The sequence below is a fragment of the Anomaloglossus baeobatrachus genome, chromosome 7, assembly GCF_048569485.1.
Source record: "Anomaloglossus baeobatrachus isolate aAnoBae1 chromosome 7, aAnoBae1.hap1, whole genome shotgun sequence".
NCBI classification, from domain to species: domain Eukaryota; kingdom Metazoa; phylum Chordata; class Amphibia; order Anura; family Aromobatidae; genus Anomaloglossus; species Anomaloglossus baeobatrachus.
The window spans coordinates 215,075,790-215,093,094 of record NC_134359.1 but is presented as its reverse complement, the minus strand read 5'-3'; the positions used below and the strand labels follow the sequence as shown (position 1 = coordinate 215,093,094).

Below are 17,305 nucleotides of genomic sequence, written 5' to 3'. Positions count from 1 at the left end.
AATACATGAGTTCCATATCAAAGTTAAACTAAATAAATATGAACAGTATAACACATAAGGAGATCATATACTGTAGCACAGATTATTCAATATCACAAAAAACATCCCAAGTCGTGGCACAGGAGAGGAATGACCAGTGTATAATATACATAAACTTCATGTCACAAGATGTTCAATGTAAATTGAGATCTCCTAGTCGTGGCACAAGAGGGAAATAATCATTATACAATAACTCCATGATAGAAATGAAAATATGAATATAAACACAGTGACACTGGTGAAAAAACATAAGTATAACATAGAGAATACAATATTGCTTCAGATGTCCCAGTCGTGGCACAAGAAGGAAGATAATCAATATATGAAAAAAATCCATGTCGATGTTCAATGTCAGAAATGTGGTTCCAAAAGAGTGCCAGCAGAAAAAAATCAGTGGATCTAAAATAAAAATACAAAAATTGTATAACATTAAAAACAAGGTACAAAAACCAGGAAGGTCAGAGAAGAGAGCAGTCATCGTAAGAAAGGCGCAAAACTCAGATGCTCATTAAGCCCCCTCGGGGACAGTGTACCTAAGTATAAATCCAGCGTGTTTCACGTTGGGCGAGTATTTTGCGTATATTCCCACCCCTCGCCCCCCCATGTATAACATCAATACCCCTGACTTTCAGGGATGTTGGATCACAGTCATAAAAAACACGAAAGTGGCGAGGGAGGGTTTTAAGAGTGGAAATGTCAACCACTGTCCAGGCGGCAGCAATGTCCCTCACATGTTCCCTCACCCTCTTGCGCAGCTCCCTACTAGTAAGGCCCACATATATCATGTGGCACCCGCACGTGGCATAATATACCACGTTGCTGGTACCACACGATACATAGTGGCATATATCGAAGCTGCGCAAACCATCAGCAGAGGTGAAGGAAGAAATCCGAAGAACATTGCTGCAGGCCAGACAATGGCCGCAAGGGAAACAGCCCCTAAGGGGGGTACCAAGGTCAAGAAAGGTGGTGGGTCGATTAGGAACGTAGTGACTCCGTACAAGCATGTCACGTAAATTACGTGACCTGCGAGGCGTCATTGAGGGGCTTTTGGGTAAAAGGTCACATAGAACAGAATCAGAAAGGAGAACATTCCAGTGCCTGCTCAAAATAGATCGCATGTTGGACCACTCGTGATTGTAGGTGGAAATAAAACGGATTTGGCTAGGATTTGAGGAACTGCCGGATTTCGCCCCACTACTGTATAAAAGAGTGGATAGAGGGGTAGCTTCGCTCGTAGATAAGCCCGCTTAATACTCCTATTGCTGTAGCCCCGCTCTTGAAACCGAATTTGTAAATCTGCCGCCTGTTCCTCAAACAGAGAGTCAGACGAGCAGATATGTTTCATACGTAAAAATTGACCAGTGGGGATGGCCCGAATAGTGCACTGATCATGGGACGACGAGGCATGAAGGAGGGAGTTAACCGAAGTCATCTTACGGTAGACATTAGTCTGGATCTTCCTATCTTCGCCAATTTGAATATCAATATCAAGGAAATCCAGACACCTACTATCATATTTATGGGTTAGTTTAATCCCAAAAGAATTCATGCCAAGTCATTCCACGAACTCGTCGGGTTGCTCCGTCTTGCCCGTCCACAAAATAAACAAATCATCAATGTACCGCAGCCAGCACTGCACATGGGCATCGGCCGGCCTGCCCCGTCGCTAAGCAAACCCCTCTCCCAGAAACCTAGGAAGAGGTTTGCGTACGAAGGCGCGCAGGCCGCGCTCATGGCAGTGCCGCGCTGCTGCAAATAGTGTACATCTTTAAATAAAAAGAAGTTATGGGTGAGGACAAAACGGAGCAACTCAAGGATTAGGTCACACAAAGGGCCATCCCGACCGGAAGTTGACAAAAAATATTCAACAGCCTTCAGGCCATCCTTGTGGCGAATACAGGTGTAGAGGGACTCAACGTCTGCCGTAACAAGTAGAGTGTTATTGTCCACAAAGATGCCATCTATCCTCCTAAGAACGTCTGTCGTGTCACGGACATATGAGGGGAGTGTCTCAACCAAAGGTTTCAAATAATAGTCAATAAATTGACATATAGGTTGGCACAGCCCCTCAATGCCGGACATGATGGGACGACCAGGAGGACAAAGGGCATCTTTGTGGATTTTAGGCAGCAAATAAAAAGTAGGTGTTTTAGGAAAACGTACCGTGAGTCCCTCCACTACCTGTTTGCTAATGATCCCTTGATCACAAGCCTTGCCGAGGATGACCTGAAGTTGAGCAGAAAAGGTGGAAGTGGGGCTACAGGGGAGCTTAGCATAAGTGGACATATCACGTAATTGGTGAAGCGCCTCTTTCTCATACATAACGGCTGGCCAGATCACAATGTTACCCCCTTTGTCTCCAGGCTTTATTACGATGTCATCAAGTTTGTCCAGGGACTCGATTGCCAATCTCTCGGCATGAGTTAAATTGTCATACCGACGTCTCCTTGCTTAGCGACGGGGGCGAGCCGGCCGATGCCCATGTGCAGTGCTGGCTGCGGTACATTGATGATTTGTTTATTTTGTGGACGGGCAAGACGGAGCAACTCGACGAGTTCATGGAACGACTTGGCATGAATTCTTTTGGGATTAAACTAACCCATAAATATGATAGTAGGTGTCTGGATTTCCTTGATATTGATATTCAAATTGGTGAAGATAGGAAGATCCAGACTAATGTCTACCGTAAGACGACTTCGGTTAACTCCCTCCTTCATGCCTCGTCGTCCCATGATCAGTGCACTATTCGGGCCATCCCCACTGGTCAATTTTTACGTATGAAACGTATCTGCTCGTCTGACTCTCTGTTTGAGGAACAGGCAGCAGATTTACAAATTCGGTTTCAAGAGCGGGGCTACAGCAATAGGAGTATTAAGCGGGCTTATCTACGAGCGAAGCATACCCCTCGATCCACTCTTTTATATAGTAGTGGGGCGAAATCCGGCGGTTCCTCAAATCCTAGCCAAATCCATTTTATTTCCACCTACAATCACGAGTGGTCCAACATGCGATCTATTTTGAGCAGGCACTGGAATGTTCTCCTTTCTGATTCTGTTCTATCTGACCTTTTACCCAAAAGCCCCTCAATGACGCCTTGCAGGTCACGTAATTTACGTGACATGCTTGTACGGAGTCACTACGTTCCTAATCGACCCACCACCTTTCTTGACCTTGGTACCCCCCTTAGGGGCTGTTTCCCTTGCGGCCATTGTCTGGCCTGCAGCAATGCTCTTCAGATTTCTTCCTTCACCTCTGCTGATGGTTTACGCAGCTTCGATATACGCCACTATGTATCGTGTGGTACCAGCAACGTGGTATATTATGCCACGTGCGGGTGCCACATGATATATGTGGGCCTTACTAGTAGGGAGCTGCGCAAGAGAGTGAGGGAACATGTGAGGGACATTGCTGCCGCCCGGACAGTGGTTGACATTTCCACTCTTAAAACCCTCCCTCGCCACTTTCGTGTTTTTCATGACTGTGATCCACCATCCCTGAAAGTCAGATGTATTGATGTTATACATGGGGGGGCGAGGGGTGGGAATATACGCAAAATACTCGCCCAACGTGAAACACGCTGGATTTATACCTTAGGTACACTGTCCCCGAGGGGGCTTAATGAGCATCTGAGTTTTGCGCCTTTCTTACGATGACTGCTCTCTTCTCTGACCTTCCTGGTTTTTGTACCTTGTTTTTAATGTTATACAATTTTTGTATTTTTATTTTAGATCCACTGATTTTTTCTGCTGGCACTCTTTTGGAACCACATTTCTGACATTGAACATCGACATGGATTTTTTTCATATATTGATTATCTTCCTTCTTGTGCCACGACTGGGACATGTGAAGCAATATTGTATTCTCTATGTTATACTTATGTTTTTTCACCAGTGTCACTGTGTTTATATTCATATTTTCATTTCTATCATGGAGTTATTGTATAATGATTATTTCCCTCTTGTGCCACGACTAGGAGATCTCAATTTACATTGAACATCTTGTGACATGAAGTTTATGTATATTATACACTGGTCATTCCTCTCCTGTGCCACGACTTGGGATGTTTTTTGTGATATTGAATAATCTGTGCTACAGTATATGATCTCCTTATGTGTTATACTGTTCATATTTATTTAGTTTAACTTTGATATGGAGCTCATGTATTATGCATTGATTACCTTCCTCTCTGTACCACGACTATGACACTTGAATTAATATTGAGGGTTTGATGTTATAATATATGTCTTTTTATCAGTGGCACATTGTCTATAATTACCTATGTATATTCTTGACATTTATCATGTATCTTCCTCTTGGGTCACGGCTAGGATCTTTGAAGTTACATTTAAGACTTTATGTCACAGTTGATGTTCTCTTATTACTGTTACATTGCATATTTACTTATCCTTGTTTTCTTATGCTCGCTCCCGCCCATCCTCCCCCCGTCGGCGCGGCTGCATCAGTGACCTGCTGGCCCGGCTCTGTCGGCGTCATCATCGCCTGCGCGCATGCGCGGTTCGCGGGTGACGCGTCCCCGCTTTCCGCGCATGCGCGCTACCTAACAAAAAAAAAGGGGCGTTGACTGCTGACGGTGCTGGTTACCGGCCGCGATTGGTCCGGCCGCGCTGACAGAGTGGCGGTGGAGCAGCTGGAGCATGCGAGCACCATGTATAAAAACACATGGCTGCTTCACAGCGTTCCACCTCCCCCTGATGAAATAATCTTATAGCTGAGATTGTGAAATGTATATGTTGGGGCTCTCTCCGGGGGTCTGCTCTGCTGCTTATCAGGCCTGCTTTGTGCACTTATGGGTATGTTTACTTAACCGGCTGGGATTTTATTCATGCATTTATGTCTTTGTACTTAATCTGACTGTTCATTGGCATCCAATTAGCACCTCATGGTGGCTAAACCTGTTTATCTGTTTATAGCTTTTTGACTGTTTAACTATTTGACTCTGTCACCACAGAAGTTGCTGTTTCACCAGCATCTGTCTTAAGCACTGTTTATTAGTGATTAGTGAGACTTGGATCCTATTTTATATATTTAATATATCTCTGTTATTTCAGAGTATACACTTTTATCATTGTGCTTATCCAGTGCTGGTTTTTACCATCTGTCTATATGTAACAATTGTCAAAATTTTACACCATGCTCTTTATGTGCAGGATGCCTTGTTCATGTTTTTGACCCAGTCTGTTATTTATTCATTTTACTTTTGCCCTATATGTAATTGTCATCTAGTACATCTATATTTTATCTGCCGGCCTGTTTTTGCCGCTGATTCCTCTGTGCCAGTTGCTATTTATTAAACATATTTGCACTTTACTCCTTGTCCTCCAGTCTTTGTTTGATGTTCAGAGTGTGCTCAGACAGGTGCCATGCAGTGGCTTTCCTGCTTCTTTTTCATTGTTTGTTCCTCTTGCATATTAAAAAAATGACGTAGCGCCCCGCGGTATTTTTGATTTTCAGCGCAGTTAAAGCAGACAGCTGCGGGTTCCCACCCCCATTTGCCTGGCGTTACCTTGGCTGGCAAACAAAATACAGGGAAGCCCATTAATTGTTTTTATTTAAAAAAATAGTTAAAAAAAAAAATGACGTGGGGTCCCCCCATTTTTTATAGCCAGCTAGGGTAAAGCAGACGGCTGTAGCCTGAAAACCACAGGTGGTAGCTTTACCGTGGTTGGGGATCCAATGTGGAGGTCACCCCAGGCTCTTTTTTATACTTATTTTATAAATAATAATAATTACAAAAAAAAGTAGGGTCCCCCCCAAATTGGATCACCAGCCAAGGTAAAGCGGACAGCTGTGGTCTGGTATTCTCAGGGTGGGAAGGTCCATAGTTATTGGCACTTCACAACCTAAAAATAGCCGGCCGCAGGCGCCCCAGAAGTGGGGCATCCACTAGATGCGCCAATCCTGGCGCTTCACCCCAGCTCATCCCGTGCCCTGGTGTAGTGGCAAACGGGGTAATAAATGGGGTTGATACTAGCTGTAAGGTCACTTGACATCAAGCCCAGCAGTTTGTGATGTTATGGCGTCTATCAGATACCCGACATCACAAACTGTCAGTACTAAGAAAACAAATAGACAAAAAAAATGTATTTCAAAAAACACTCCCCAAAACATTCCCTCTTTCACCAATTTATTGTGAGAAAAAAAATAAGGGGGTCTCACGTCGACTTTGGACTGTCTAGAATATGGGGGGGACACGCTCAGGGAACATATCCCCCATTTTCTAGAAGTGCAGACCCTCCATGTAAGGAGTGTGGGTGCAATGAATCTACACCCACTCTCCCCGGGTCCACAGCAGCAGAGTCCATGTCGTAACTGTTGCTACCAAAGCTGCAATGCCCTGCTCATGAGGTAAGGGCATGCATAATCAGGAGAACTATTCTACATTTCCAAATATTGTTATTTGCTGATATTATTGCTATTCCACCTACTAAAAATTGGGGATAGGATCTTGGAGATGGAATACCCCTTTAAGTCCATTTATCCAGCTGAATGAATACTAAACAAGAGAGCTCGCTATTTAGATGTGTTTTCTTGTGGCGTATAACGAACTCTCATGTTTGGTAGTCGTTCAGCAGGGCAACTATAAAATCAAATACCTCCATTTGGAAATGTAATGTAGCTCTCCTGATTAACTATGTTCCTTACCTCATGAGCAGGGCATTGCAGTAGCTTACAGATGCATGGTTACCACCACTCACTGTGTCTGAACACAGGAAGCTGAGCTGACAGCCGCTCTGTGCATGCGGCAGCATCTGTTGTGAAGGAGGGGGCCGCGTTGGATCAACGCTGCACAGATACCGTGGCACACTGGGGAACACCGGTGGGGTTATAGGGGGTTACCTGGCAGGGCCTGGGAAGGAGTTTTCTGTCGCATGTGTCATGGCACATGCGACAGAAATCAGAGGAGTAGGGTGAATGCGGCCGGCGCGCTGCTGTGCGCGTGGCCATCTTGGATTTCCGGGAGGGGTCGGGGGGCGGATCTTTGGCGACACCGGGGGACCGGAGGGGACTGGGGAGGAGACTTATCTCCCATCTGACATGTTTGTTCTTGCCAGATGGGAGATAAATAATTTTTTACCGGCGCTGTCATTTACTGTAACGTGATCATCGGTATATGGTGTATACCTGTGATCACGTGAACGGAGACCGGAAAAACTGACCTGAATCATGATCTCCAGGGTCTCAGCTACCCCCTGAAACACCAGAGATTTTCTGACGCTGGGGGGCGCTATTCACTTATTTCTGCCTGCTGTTTATAACCGGCAGATCAAAATAAGGCTACATTCACACAACCGATCCGTTTTTGCGGTCCGCAAAAAAGGGTCCATTTTTTTCACGGGTGCATCCGTGTGGCATCCGTTTCCGTTCCGTATACGGTCCGTATGTCATCTGTTTGTCATCCGTGTGCCTTCCATTTTTTTTGCGTACTGCAAAAAAACTGAAGGAGGGAAAATACATAAATTTACCCAGGATCCATAGCTTCAACCTACATGAGGCGGTCACATGTTCACTCCAGTGCCATTTTCTACTGCTTTTCACAGCATAGAGCGCTCCTGTGATTTTCCTGTGCTTGTACACTTCATATCAGTCTTTTCTGTCATTATAATGGCAGAAAGACACATCATGTCCCACTCTCCTGCATTTTGTAATTTTGCACCCTTTGGTGCCTTTCATGTGGCACTAAGAGGTGCTTAACTTTGTATTTAAGCTAAAAAATAAATAAATTTAAAAAAAAAATGACGTAGGGTTCCCCCTATTTTTGATATCTAAAAAAAACACATTTTTATTTGAAAAAACACCCCCCAAAATATTCCCTCTTTCAGCAATTTATTAGAAAGAAAAACAAATCCAGGTCTGGTGTAATCCAAGGGGTTCCCATGTCGATCCATACCATAGTCACTGTCCCAGTCAATAAAGAACAGAATGTTTCCCATTGTCTGGAAGAGCAATGCAGTGACCTGAGCTAACATCAATAGGTCAGCCCAGGTCACTGCAGGGTATGACGAGTGCTGCTGTCAGGAGCGAGGTACATTACCTGCGGTGACTATCTCCTGCACTGCTGATAGCAGAGCTGTCACTGAACAGACTTCAAAGACCACCACCTTCACAGCCAAGTATCGCAAGAGTCTGTAACGTCATCGCTAGTCACAGTCTCGGGTCGGCAGCGAGAGGAGGAGATGTGACAAGCGGCGGCCATGGAGGACAGTGACAGCGCTGAGGTCGTGAGGGCGGGACTTCATCACCGCAGGTAAGTCGAGCAGGGTAATGTGTGTGGAGTGCGAGGTGGGAGGAGACAAGCAGGGTAATGTGTGCGGAGTGTGAGGTGGGTGGAGCCAAGCAGGGTAATGTGTGCGGAGTGCGAGGTGGGTGGAGCCGAGCAAGGTAATGTGTGTGAAGTGCGAGGTGGGTGGAGCCAAGCGAGGCAATGTGTGCGGAGTGTGAGGTGGGTGGAGCCAAGCAAGGTAATGTGTGCGGAGTGCAAGGTGGGTGTAGCCAAGCGGGGTAATGTGTGCGGAGTGCGAGGTGGGTGAAACCTAGCGGGGTAATGTGTGCGGAGTGTGAGGTGGGTGGAGCCAAGCGGGATAATGTGTGCGGAGTGTGAGGTGGGTGGAGCCAAGCAGGGTAATGTGTGCGGAGTGCGAGGTGGGTGGAGCCGAGCGAGGCCATGTGTGCAGAGTGCAAGGTGGGTGGAGCCTAGCGGGGCCATGTGTGCAGGCGGCGGAGTGCAAAGTGGGTGGAGCCTAGCGGGGCCATGTGTGCAGGCGGCGGAGGTGAGTGGAGCTTAGCGGGGCCATGTGGCGCTGAGGATGTCAGTGTCGGGGACTGCATGGCTGGGGACAGGTGAGTGTGAGTGTGTGTGTGTGTGTGTGTGTGTGTACATGCCGAGTGCAGGAGGGGGCGGAGCCAAGTGGGGAAGTGTCGGCTCCCTGCACACGTAACCAGGGTAAATATCGGGTTACTAACCAAAGCGCTTTGCTTGGATACCCGATATTTACATTGGTTACCAGCTTACCGCAGGCTGCCAGTGATGGCTCCCTGCACACTGTAGCTGTAAAAAGCCCCGCTTTTGGTGATCGAACCGTTCTCGAACGTAACTCGAACTGTCGAGCTTTTAGCAAAAAGCTCGAGTTCGAGTTCGATCTCGAGCACCCCCAAAATCACTAGAACATGAAATTGGCGAACCTCGAACATCGCTCATCTCTGATGCTGAACACTGTAAATAGTCTAGTAATAGAAAATATATAACTGTTGGAGAAAGGTGGAACCTGATGGACCTGTGTTCTTTTATATAACAACTCTGGTCTTGATTAATTGGGTTTTTGAGTGGAGATGCAAAGCAAAACTCTGCTCATTGCATAGTGGCCACTGCTGGGTATTGCAGATTCGATCTTTTGATGAGACGCCATTTTGCAGAACCTGATTCTAACAATTCAGCGGTCAATACTATTGCTTTGCAGCGCTGGGGTCTTGGATTCAAATGCCACCATGGACAATATCTGCAAGGAGTTTGTTTGGGTTTCCTCTGGGTACTCTGGTTTTCTCCTACACCAAAGACATCATGGTAGGGTATTTAGATTAGAAGCCAATTTAAAATCCATATTCATGAGTAATATAATTATACACAATAACGCACTACAGCATGCTCAAAGCATTAACTAATTTAAAATCTATTTAATTTTTTAACATTTCCATTGTGTTATTTCTTGTGCAATTATTCAGGCTTAGATTTATGTAAAGGTAATTAATTGTTGTAATAATTTATTGAACATTAACATTTTGAACTTGAAATAATTAATGGACAGTAATAAACAATGTTTTTTTTTGCAGGTATGCATGGGACACTTGTCATATTATTACCTCTTAGTTTGATTCTGATGATATTTGGAGGAATGACTGGCTTTGTTAGTATACTTGCAAGAGCGTACCTACTTCTGCTCTTGACAGGGATGCTGTTTCTTTTTGGAGGTAAAGTATGAATTCAGATTTACATAAATTTACAACTAACGTCAATTAACCCTGCAGGCTGTAGTTTGAATCTTTATGGTTATTGTGATTTCATTTCAAAACAGATGTCATTAAAAGGGTTGGCTCATGAATAAAGTTTAATTTAACCAATAAATCTTAAAATAAAAATGTTTCACAGCTGGATGTGTTAAAAAAATGGCCTTGTGCTGATGTGATTTTATAAATGTGCCTCAAGGGCTTACAGCGGCTACCGATAGAGGTAACATATTTCCCAGCCTGAAACAACACATTTCCCTGCTTGAGGTAACACATTTCCCTGCCTGAGGTAACATACTTCCCTGCATGAGGTAACACAATTCCCTGCCTGAGGTAACATACTTCCCTGCCTGAGGTAACACATTTGCCTGCCTGAAGTAACACATTTCCCTGCCTGAAGTAACACATTTCCCTGCCTGAGGTAACACATTTCCCTGCCTGAAGAAACATACTTCCCTGCCTGAGGTAACACATTTCCATGCCTGAGGTAACATACTACCCTGCCTGAAGTAACACATTTCCCTGCCTGAGGTAACACATTTCCCTGGCTGAGGTAACACATTTCCCTGCCTGAGGTAACACATTTCCCTGGCTGAGGTAACACAAAAATGAGTGTTTCTGCTACGTATCTTGTCTTTTGAGTTTATCATAAATCAGATCAGTGACGTAAGTAGGAGCTTCACTCTTCTTTCAGTATCTTGCCTCTCTATTGTGTTCTATTGCAAGTGCCATCATTCCCCGAGTGCATGTAATATCCTGAAGAAAAAGATTCTCAATATATGGCTTAATCTGCATATTTTGCTGGTCATGCCAGAGATTAATATTGACTAGCAGAAGGAGCGAAGAAGATGGTCAGTATCAGGCAAAATCTATGCAGATCATGTCTCATGCTCTGTGTGGATCTGCTCCACCCCAGGAAATACAGTGCTTGCACTAGATCTCATGTGTAAGAGGCATGTCAATGAAAGAAGGATGACTTGTCAGTCCCTAACAGGAGACGGCACAAATCCCTTTAAAACATCAATCTTTAATAATTCATTTTTAAAAATTCGCCCAGGTGAAAAAACTCCAAAAACTCAAATACTAATTGATACTTGGTTACCCAGCTAACTTAGGGCATCATACCCTCTGTTGATAGGTAGAGCCAGACACAGTGACATATTAGGGTCACTGTAGCATAGAGAATAGTGATGAGCGAGCATGCTTGTAACTACTCGGTACTCGCACGAGTATCGCTGTACTCGGGCTGCTCGGCGGGGACCGAGTAATCTCGCGATACTCGTGCTGTACTCGTGGTCTTCATTTCTGCATGTTGGCGCTCTTTTGAGAGCCAGCCCTCATGCAGGGATTGGCTGGCAGACCACTGCAATGCCACAGCCCTGTTAGTTGTGGAATTGCAGTGATTGGCCGGCCTGCACAGCGTGACCGAGCCTTTATACCGGCCGGCGCGCTGTGCTCTGCTCACAGCTATCCAGACAGTCAGTGCAGGGAGAGTGTCGCTGATTCAGGGAAAGCTTTGCGGCCCTTTATAGCTTTTTCAGTTGCAGGGCTGCAAACAGTGTGACCAAAAGTCCTTCTCAGGACTTTTCTAGTTGTATACAGGCAGGCAGGGTATAGCCAGGTCGGAGTACAGTAGCAGAGTCCTTCTCAGGACTATTGTTGCTATATACAGGCAGGGTATAGCCAGGTCTGAATACAGGCTAGTGACCAGAAGAGTCCTTGTCAGGACTATTGTACCAGTATACAGGCAGGCAGGCAGGCAGGGTAGTGGTGACCGTATACCAGCCTTCATCATATCTGGGGCTGGTGTACACAGTGTAAAACAGTCCAGATAGTGTCTGACTTGTCTGTAATTGTCGCTCCCCAAAAAAACCTGTTAGGTTCTTATTGCGTCCGTGCTTGGTTTTTAAAACCGCACGTGTGTGCCTGTTGGTGGCAGCGTACAGGTGCACTTGTGTGCAATTTCCACAAACTTTGATATAACGCACAAGTAGTGAATATACACGTCAGCAGTGCACAGCATTGCAAAATGTGCAAGGGCATTGGCAAGGAACAAGGAAGTGGACGTGATGGTGGTGCAGGCAGAGGCCGAGGTCGTGGGCAAGCTCTAATTTCGCCACAACAAAGGGCCACATCTAGTCGCTCGCACGTCCTGTCCCAAATTCTTGGGGACCGCAGCAGTACACCGCTCTTGAACCAAGACCAGTGTCAACAGGTTGTTAGTTGGATAGCAGATAATGCTTCCAGTCAGATTGGCACCACCACAAACACTCTGTCTTCCACACGGTCAAGTGTCAGTAGCCGTGATACTGCACCGCACATTTCTGAACCTGATCCTCCTTCCTACCACCAGGCTGAGTACACGTCCTCCTCGGACATTAATGATCCCACACTTGGACACTCGGAAGAGCTGTTCACGTTTCCATTCACACATTCTGGCCTCTCGCCAGCTCATATTGAAGTGGGTCATGAGGAGATCGTCTGTACAGATGGCCAAATATTTGAGCAGCCACGTTCTCACGAAGTTGGCAACGTGTCTCAACAAGTGGTGGACGATGATGAGACACAATTGTCAGGAAGTCAGGAGGAGGAGCAGGGTGCGGAAGAGGAAGACGACGTGGTGGATGATCCAGTAACTGACCCAACCTGGCAGGAGGATATGCAGAGCGAGGACAGCAGTGCACAGGGGGAGGGAGGCGTAGCATCACAACAGGCAGTAAGAAGCAGGGTGGTGGCCCCAGGCAGAAGTCAGGCAACCGTTCCCCGGAACAACACGACGACACAAGGTGCCTGTACAAATGTTAGGTCTTCCCGAGTCTGGCAGTTTTTTAAGTTGGATCCAGATGATTCAAAAAAGGCCATTTGCAACACCTGCCGTGCCAGCATCAGCAGGGGTACCAAAACTAGCAGCCTGACCACCACCAGCATGATCAGGCACATGTCAGCCAAGCACCCGACTTTGTGGGAAGTACAACAGAGTCGAGGAGCAGTGCTTGCTGATGTCACTGCTACGTCTTCGCTGGTTGTGCATGCGAGCCAATCCCCTGTCCATGCTGCCTGCGAACAAGCCTCCTCCACTCCTGCACCTGCAGTTGCCTACGCAGAAAGAACACCATCATCAAGCACGTCCTTGTCCCAGCGCAGCGTTCAGTTATCCATTCAGCAAACCTTTGAACGCAGGCGCAAATACACTGCCAACACCCCACATGCCACAGTTCTAAATGCTAACATTTCGCGACTGCTTGCGCTGGAAATGTTGCCTTTTAGGCTGGTGGAGACAGAAGCATTCCGTGACCTGATGGCGGCAGCTGTCCCACGTTACTAGGTCCCCAGCCGCCACTATTTCTCCCGGTGTGCCGTCCCTGCGTTGCATAACCATGTGTCACAAAACATCACACGTGCCCTGAACAACGCTGTTTCACCCAAGGTCCACCTAACCACAGACACGTGGACAAGTGCTTGTGGGCAAGGCCGCTACATCTCGTTGACGGCACACTGGGTTAATATTGTGGAAGCTGGGACCCAGTCTGAGCGAGGGACGGAACACGTCCTTCCCACACCAAGGTTTGCAGGCCCTACCTCAGTCAGTGTTTCACCCACACTCTACAGCTCCGGAATTTCATGCTCTTCAGCCTCCTCCTCCTCCTGCGCATCCTCATCCACTGTACCCTCCACACCAGTCACAAGCTGGAAGCACTGCAGCACTGCCTCGGCGAAGCGGCAACAGGCTGTGCTGAAGCTAATCTGCATAGGTGACAAACCCCACAATGCAGAAGAGCTGTGGACAGCTCTGAAACAGCAGGCAGATCACTGGCTCACACCTCTGAACCTAAAGCCAGGAAAGGTCGTGTGTGACAATGGCCGGAACCTGGTGGCGGCTTTGAGGCGAGGCCAGCTGACACATGTTCCATGCGTGGCCCATGTGCTCAACCTCGTGGTTCAGCGGTTTCTAAAGTCATACCCAGAGCTGTCTGATCTGCTGGTAAAAGTTCGCCGCCTGTCTGCACATTTTCGAAAGTCACCTACTGCTTCAGCCGGCCTTGCCGGCTTTCAGCGCAGTTTGCATCTTCCGGCTCACAGACTGGTGTGTGATGTCCCCACGCGTTGGAATTCAACTCTGCACATGTTGGTCAGGATATGTGAGCAGAAGAGGGCAGTTGTTGAGTACCTGCATCACCTAAGCCGTCGGGAAATGGGTCAAACACCACACATAACACCTGAGGAGTGGAGATGGATGTCAGACCTATGTACCATCCTCCAAAACTTTGAGGACTCCACCAAGATGGTGAGTGGTGATGACGCCATTATTAGCCTCACCATACCGCTACTCTGCCTTCTAAAACGGTCTCTGCTGAAAAACAAACATGATGCATTACAGGCGGAGCGCGATGAGTTGCAGCAAGAAACAGTAGTGGGTGTGGGTGATGATAACACACAGCCCAGCCTCGTCTCATCACAACGTGCAGTGGAGGACTATGACGAGGAGGAGGATGAAGACATGGAGCAACTCTCCGGCCAAATTGAGGATATGACATGCACACCAGTCATATCCTCGGTTCAGCGTGGCTGGCCAGAGGACAGGGTAGATGAGGAGGAGGAGGAGGAGGAGGACAGCATGTTCAGTCATCTTGTTGGTCAGGCTACTGAAGTCCTGGCTGTTAAGAGTCTGGCGCACATGGCTGACTTTATGGTAAGCTGCCTGTCTCGTTACCCTCGCGTTAAGAACATCTTGGCCGACAATCATTACTGGTTGGTAACACTGTTAGACCCACGCTACAAGGAGAACTTTTTGTCTCTTATTCCCGTGGAGGAGAGGTCAACCAAAATGCAGCAGTTCCGGAAGGCCATAGTCACGGAAGTAGGCAAAGCATTCCCCTCACAAAACGCTAGCGGCATAGGTCATGAATCAGTGGACAACCGAGGCGTACAGCCGAGAGAGGCACAAGTCCAATCCGCCAGAGGTAGGGGAACAGTCTTTAAGATGTGGGACAGTTTTCCCAGCCCCTCACGTACCACAGCCCCTGAGGTGCGGGGTAGTGCCACAAGAAATCCTAAGTTTGCCCAGATGCTGAAGTAGTACCTTGCAGATCGAACAACTGTACTCCGACATTCCTCTGTGCCTTACAATTATTGGGTATCCAAGCTGGACACGTGGCATGAATTGGCTCTCTACGCCTTGGAAGTCCTGGCCTGCCCTGCTGCTAGCGTTTTGTCAGAGCGTGTTTTTAGTGCCGCATGTGGAATCATTACAGATAAACGCACCCGCCTGTCAACTGAAAATGCTGACAGGCTGACTCTGATCAAGATGAACAAGGGTTGGATTGGGCCAGACTTCACCACACCACCAGCAAATGAGAGCGGAATTTAAAGTTTGCCATGTACCTCCACTCACCCATGGTTACACACTTCTGGACTTTGGATAATCGCTGGACTGCTCCTCCTTCTCCTCATGCGCCACCATGATGATGACCGTTACAAATTGCAATACTTAGGCCTTTGTTTCAGGTATACCCCCAGTGGTAAATTTTTTCGCCCATTCTTTGCAGAATGGACATTACAACGACAGGAGACCCGCTCCTTTGCAATGGAACAATGTTTTGAGGCCCTCATGCACGTCTCTAACCAGGGACAACGTGGAGCCTCCCAATTTTTGGCTGCCCTGCCTAAGGGCTATACTATAATACACCCACTTCCTGACAATGGACACTTAATGTTTTGAGGCCCTCATGCACGTCTCTACCCAGGGACAACGTGGAGCCTCCCAATTTTTGGCTGCCCTGCCTAAGGGCTATACTATAATACACCCACTTCCTGACAATGGACACTTAATGTTTTGAGGCCCTCATGCACGTCTCTACCCAGGGACAACGTGGAGCCTCCCAATTTTTGGCTGCCCTGCCTAAGGGCTATACTACAATAGACCCACTTCCTTACAATGGGCACTTCAGGTTTACAGGCCCTCATGCACGTCTCTATCCAGGGACAACGTGGAGCCTCCCAATTTTTGGCTGCCCTGCCTAAGGGCTATACTACAATAGACCCACTTCCTTACAATGGGCACTTCAGGTTTACAGGCCATCATGCACGTCTCTATCCAGGGACAATGTGGAGCCTCCCAATTTTTGGCTGCCCTGCCTAAGGGCTATACTATAATACACCCACTTCCTGACAATGGACACTTAATGTTTTGAGGCCCTCATGCACGTCTCTACCCAGGGACAACGTGGAGCCTCCCAATTTTTGGCTGCCCTGCCTAAGGGCTATACTATAATACACCCACTTCCTGACAATGGACACTTAATGTTTTGAGGCCCTCATGCACGTCTCTACCCAGGGACAACGTGGAGCCTCCCAATTTTTGGCTGCCCTGCCTAAGGGCTATACTACAATAGACCCACTTCCTTACAATGGGCACTTCAGGTTTACAGGCCCTCATGCACGTCTGTATGCAGGGGCATTGGTGAACCTCACAATTTTGGACTGCCCTGGCAAAGGAAAATACTACAAAGACTCACTTCCTCAAAATGGGCACATTAGACTCAAGAGGCCTTCATGTACGTCTCTTCTCAGGGACATCGGAGTGCCACACAATGTTTTCACGTAAAATCTTTCATGTATTAATCTCAAAAAGTAACATACACCAGCTCTATCTCACTATTGGGTATGTGCCCTTAACATTTCCGCCATGAAAAATCATTTTGGGGTCATTTTGGAAGGTTTTCTGGTGAGTCCGTAAAAATGGCGTAAAACGCGGACAAAATTGTTCACGGCTGTGACTTTTCAGTGATAAATGCTTCAAGGGGTCTTCCCCATGCTGTTGCCATGTCATTTGAGCACTCTTCTGAGACTTTTGTGACATTTTTAGGGTTTCTCCATGCTGCCGGGGGGTCATTTCACAAAAATACTCGGGTCTCCCATAGGATAACATTGGGCTCGTTGCTCGGGCCAAGTACACGAGTATCTTGGGAGGCTCGGCCCGAGCTTCGAGCACCCGAGCTTTTTAGTACTCGCTCATCACTAATAGAGAAGTATTGGGCTGGCTTTTTTACTATCATATCTGCCTCTATGACTTTAAGAATTTTGGGCTGTACCTGATCTACAGTAGCTCCCTTTTTATCAATTAGTATTTGAGTTTTTGGAGTTTTTTCACCTGGGCGAATTTTTAAAAATGAATTATTAAAGATTGATGTTTTAAAGGGATTTGTATTGCACACTGGTTAAACAGATTTTGAACATTCCCATC

General features: G+C 46.9%; 1 protein-coding gene across 1 annotated transcript in view; it reads left to right on the top strand.

The window, feature by feature from the left end:
• TMEM114 (transmembrane protein 114) overlaps positions 1-17,305 on the top strand; it is a 208,460-nt gene that overhangs the window by 106,783 nt on the left and 84,372 nt on the right. The window contains exon 3 of the mRNA XM_075317897.1: positions 9,889-10,026. Within this exon, the coding sequence (XP_075174012.1) occupies positions 9,889-10,026 (138 nt within the window). The remainder of the gene's footprint in view (positions 1-9,888; positions 10,027-17,305) is intronic.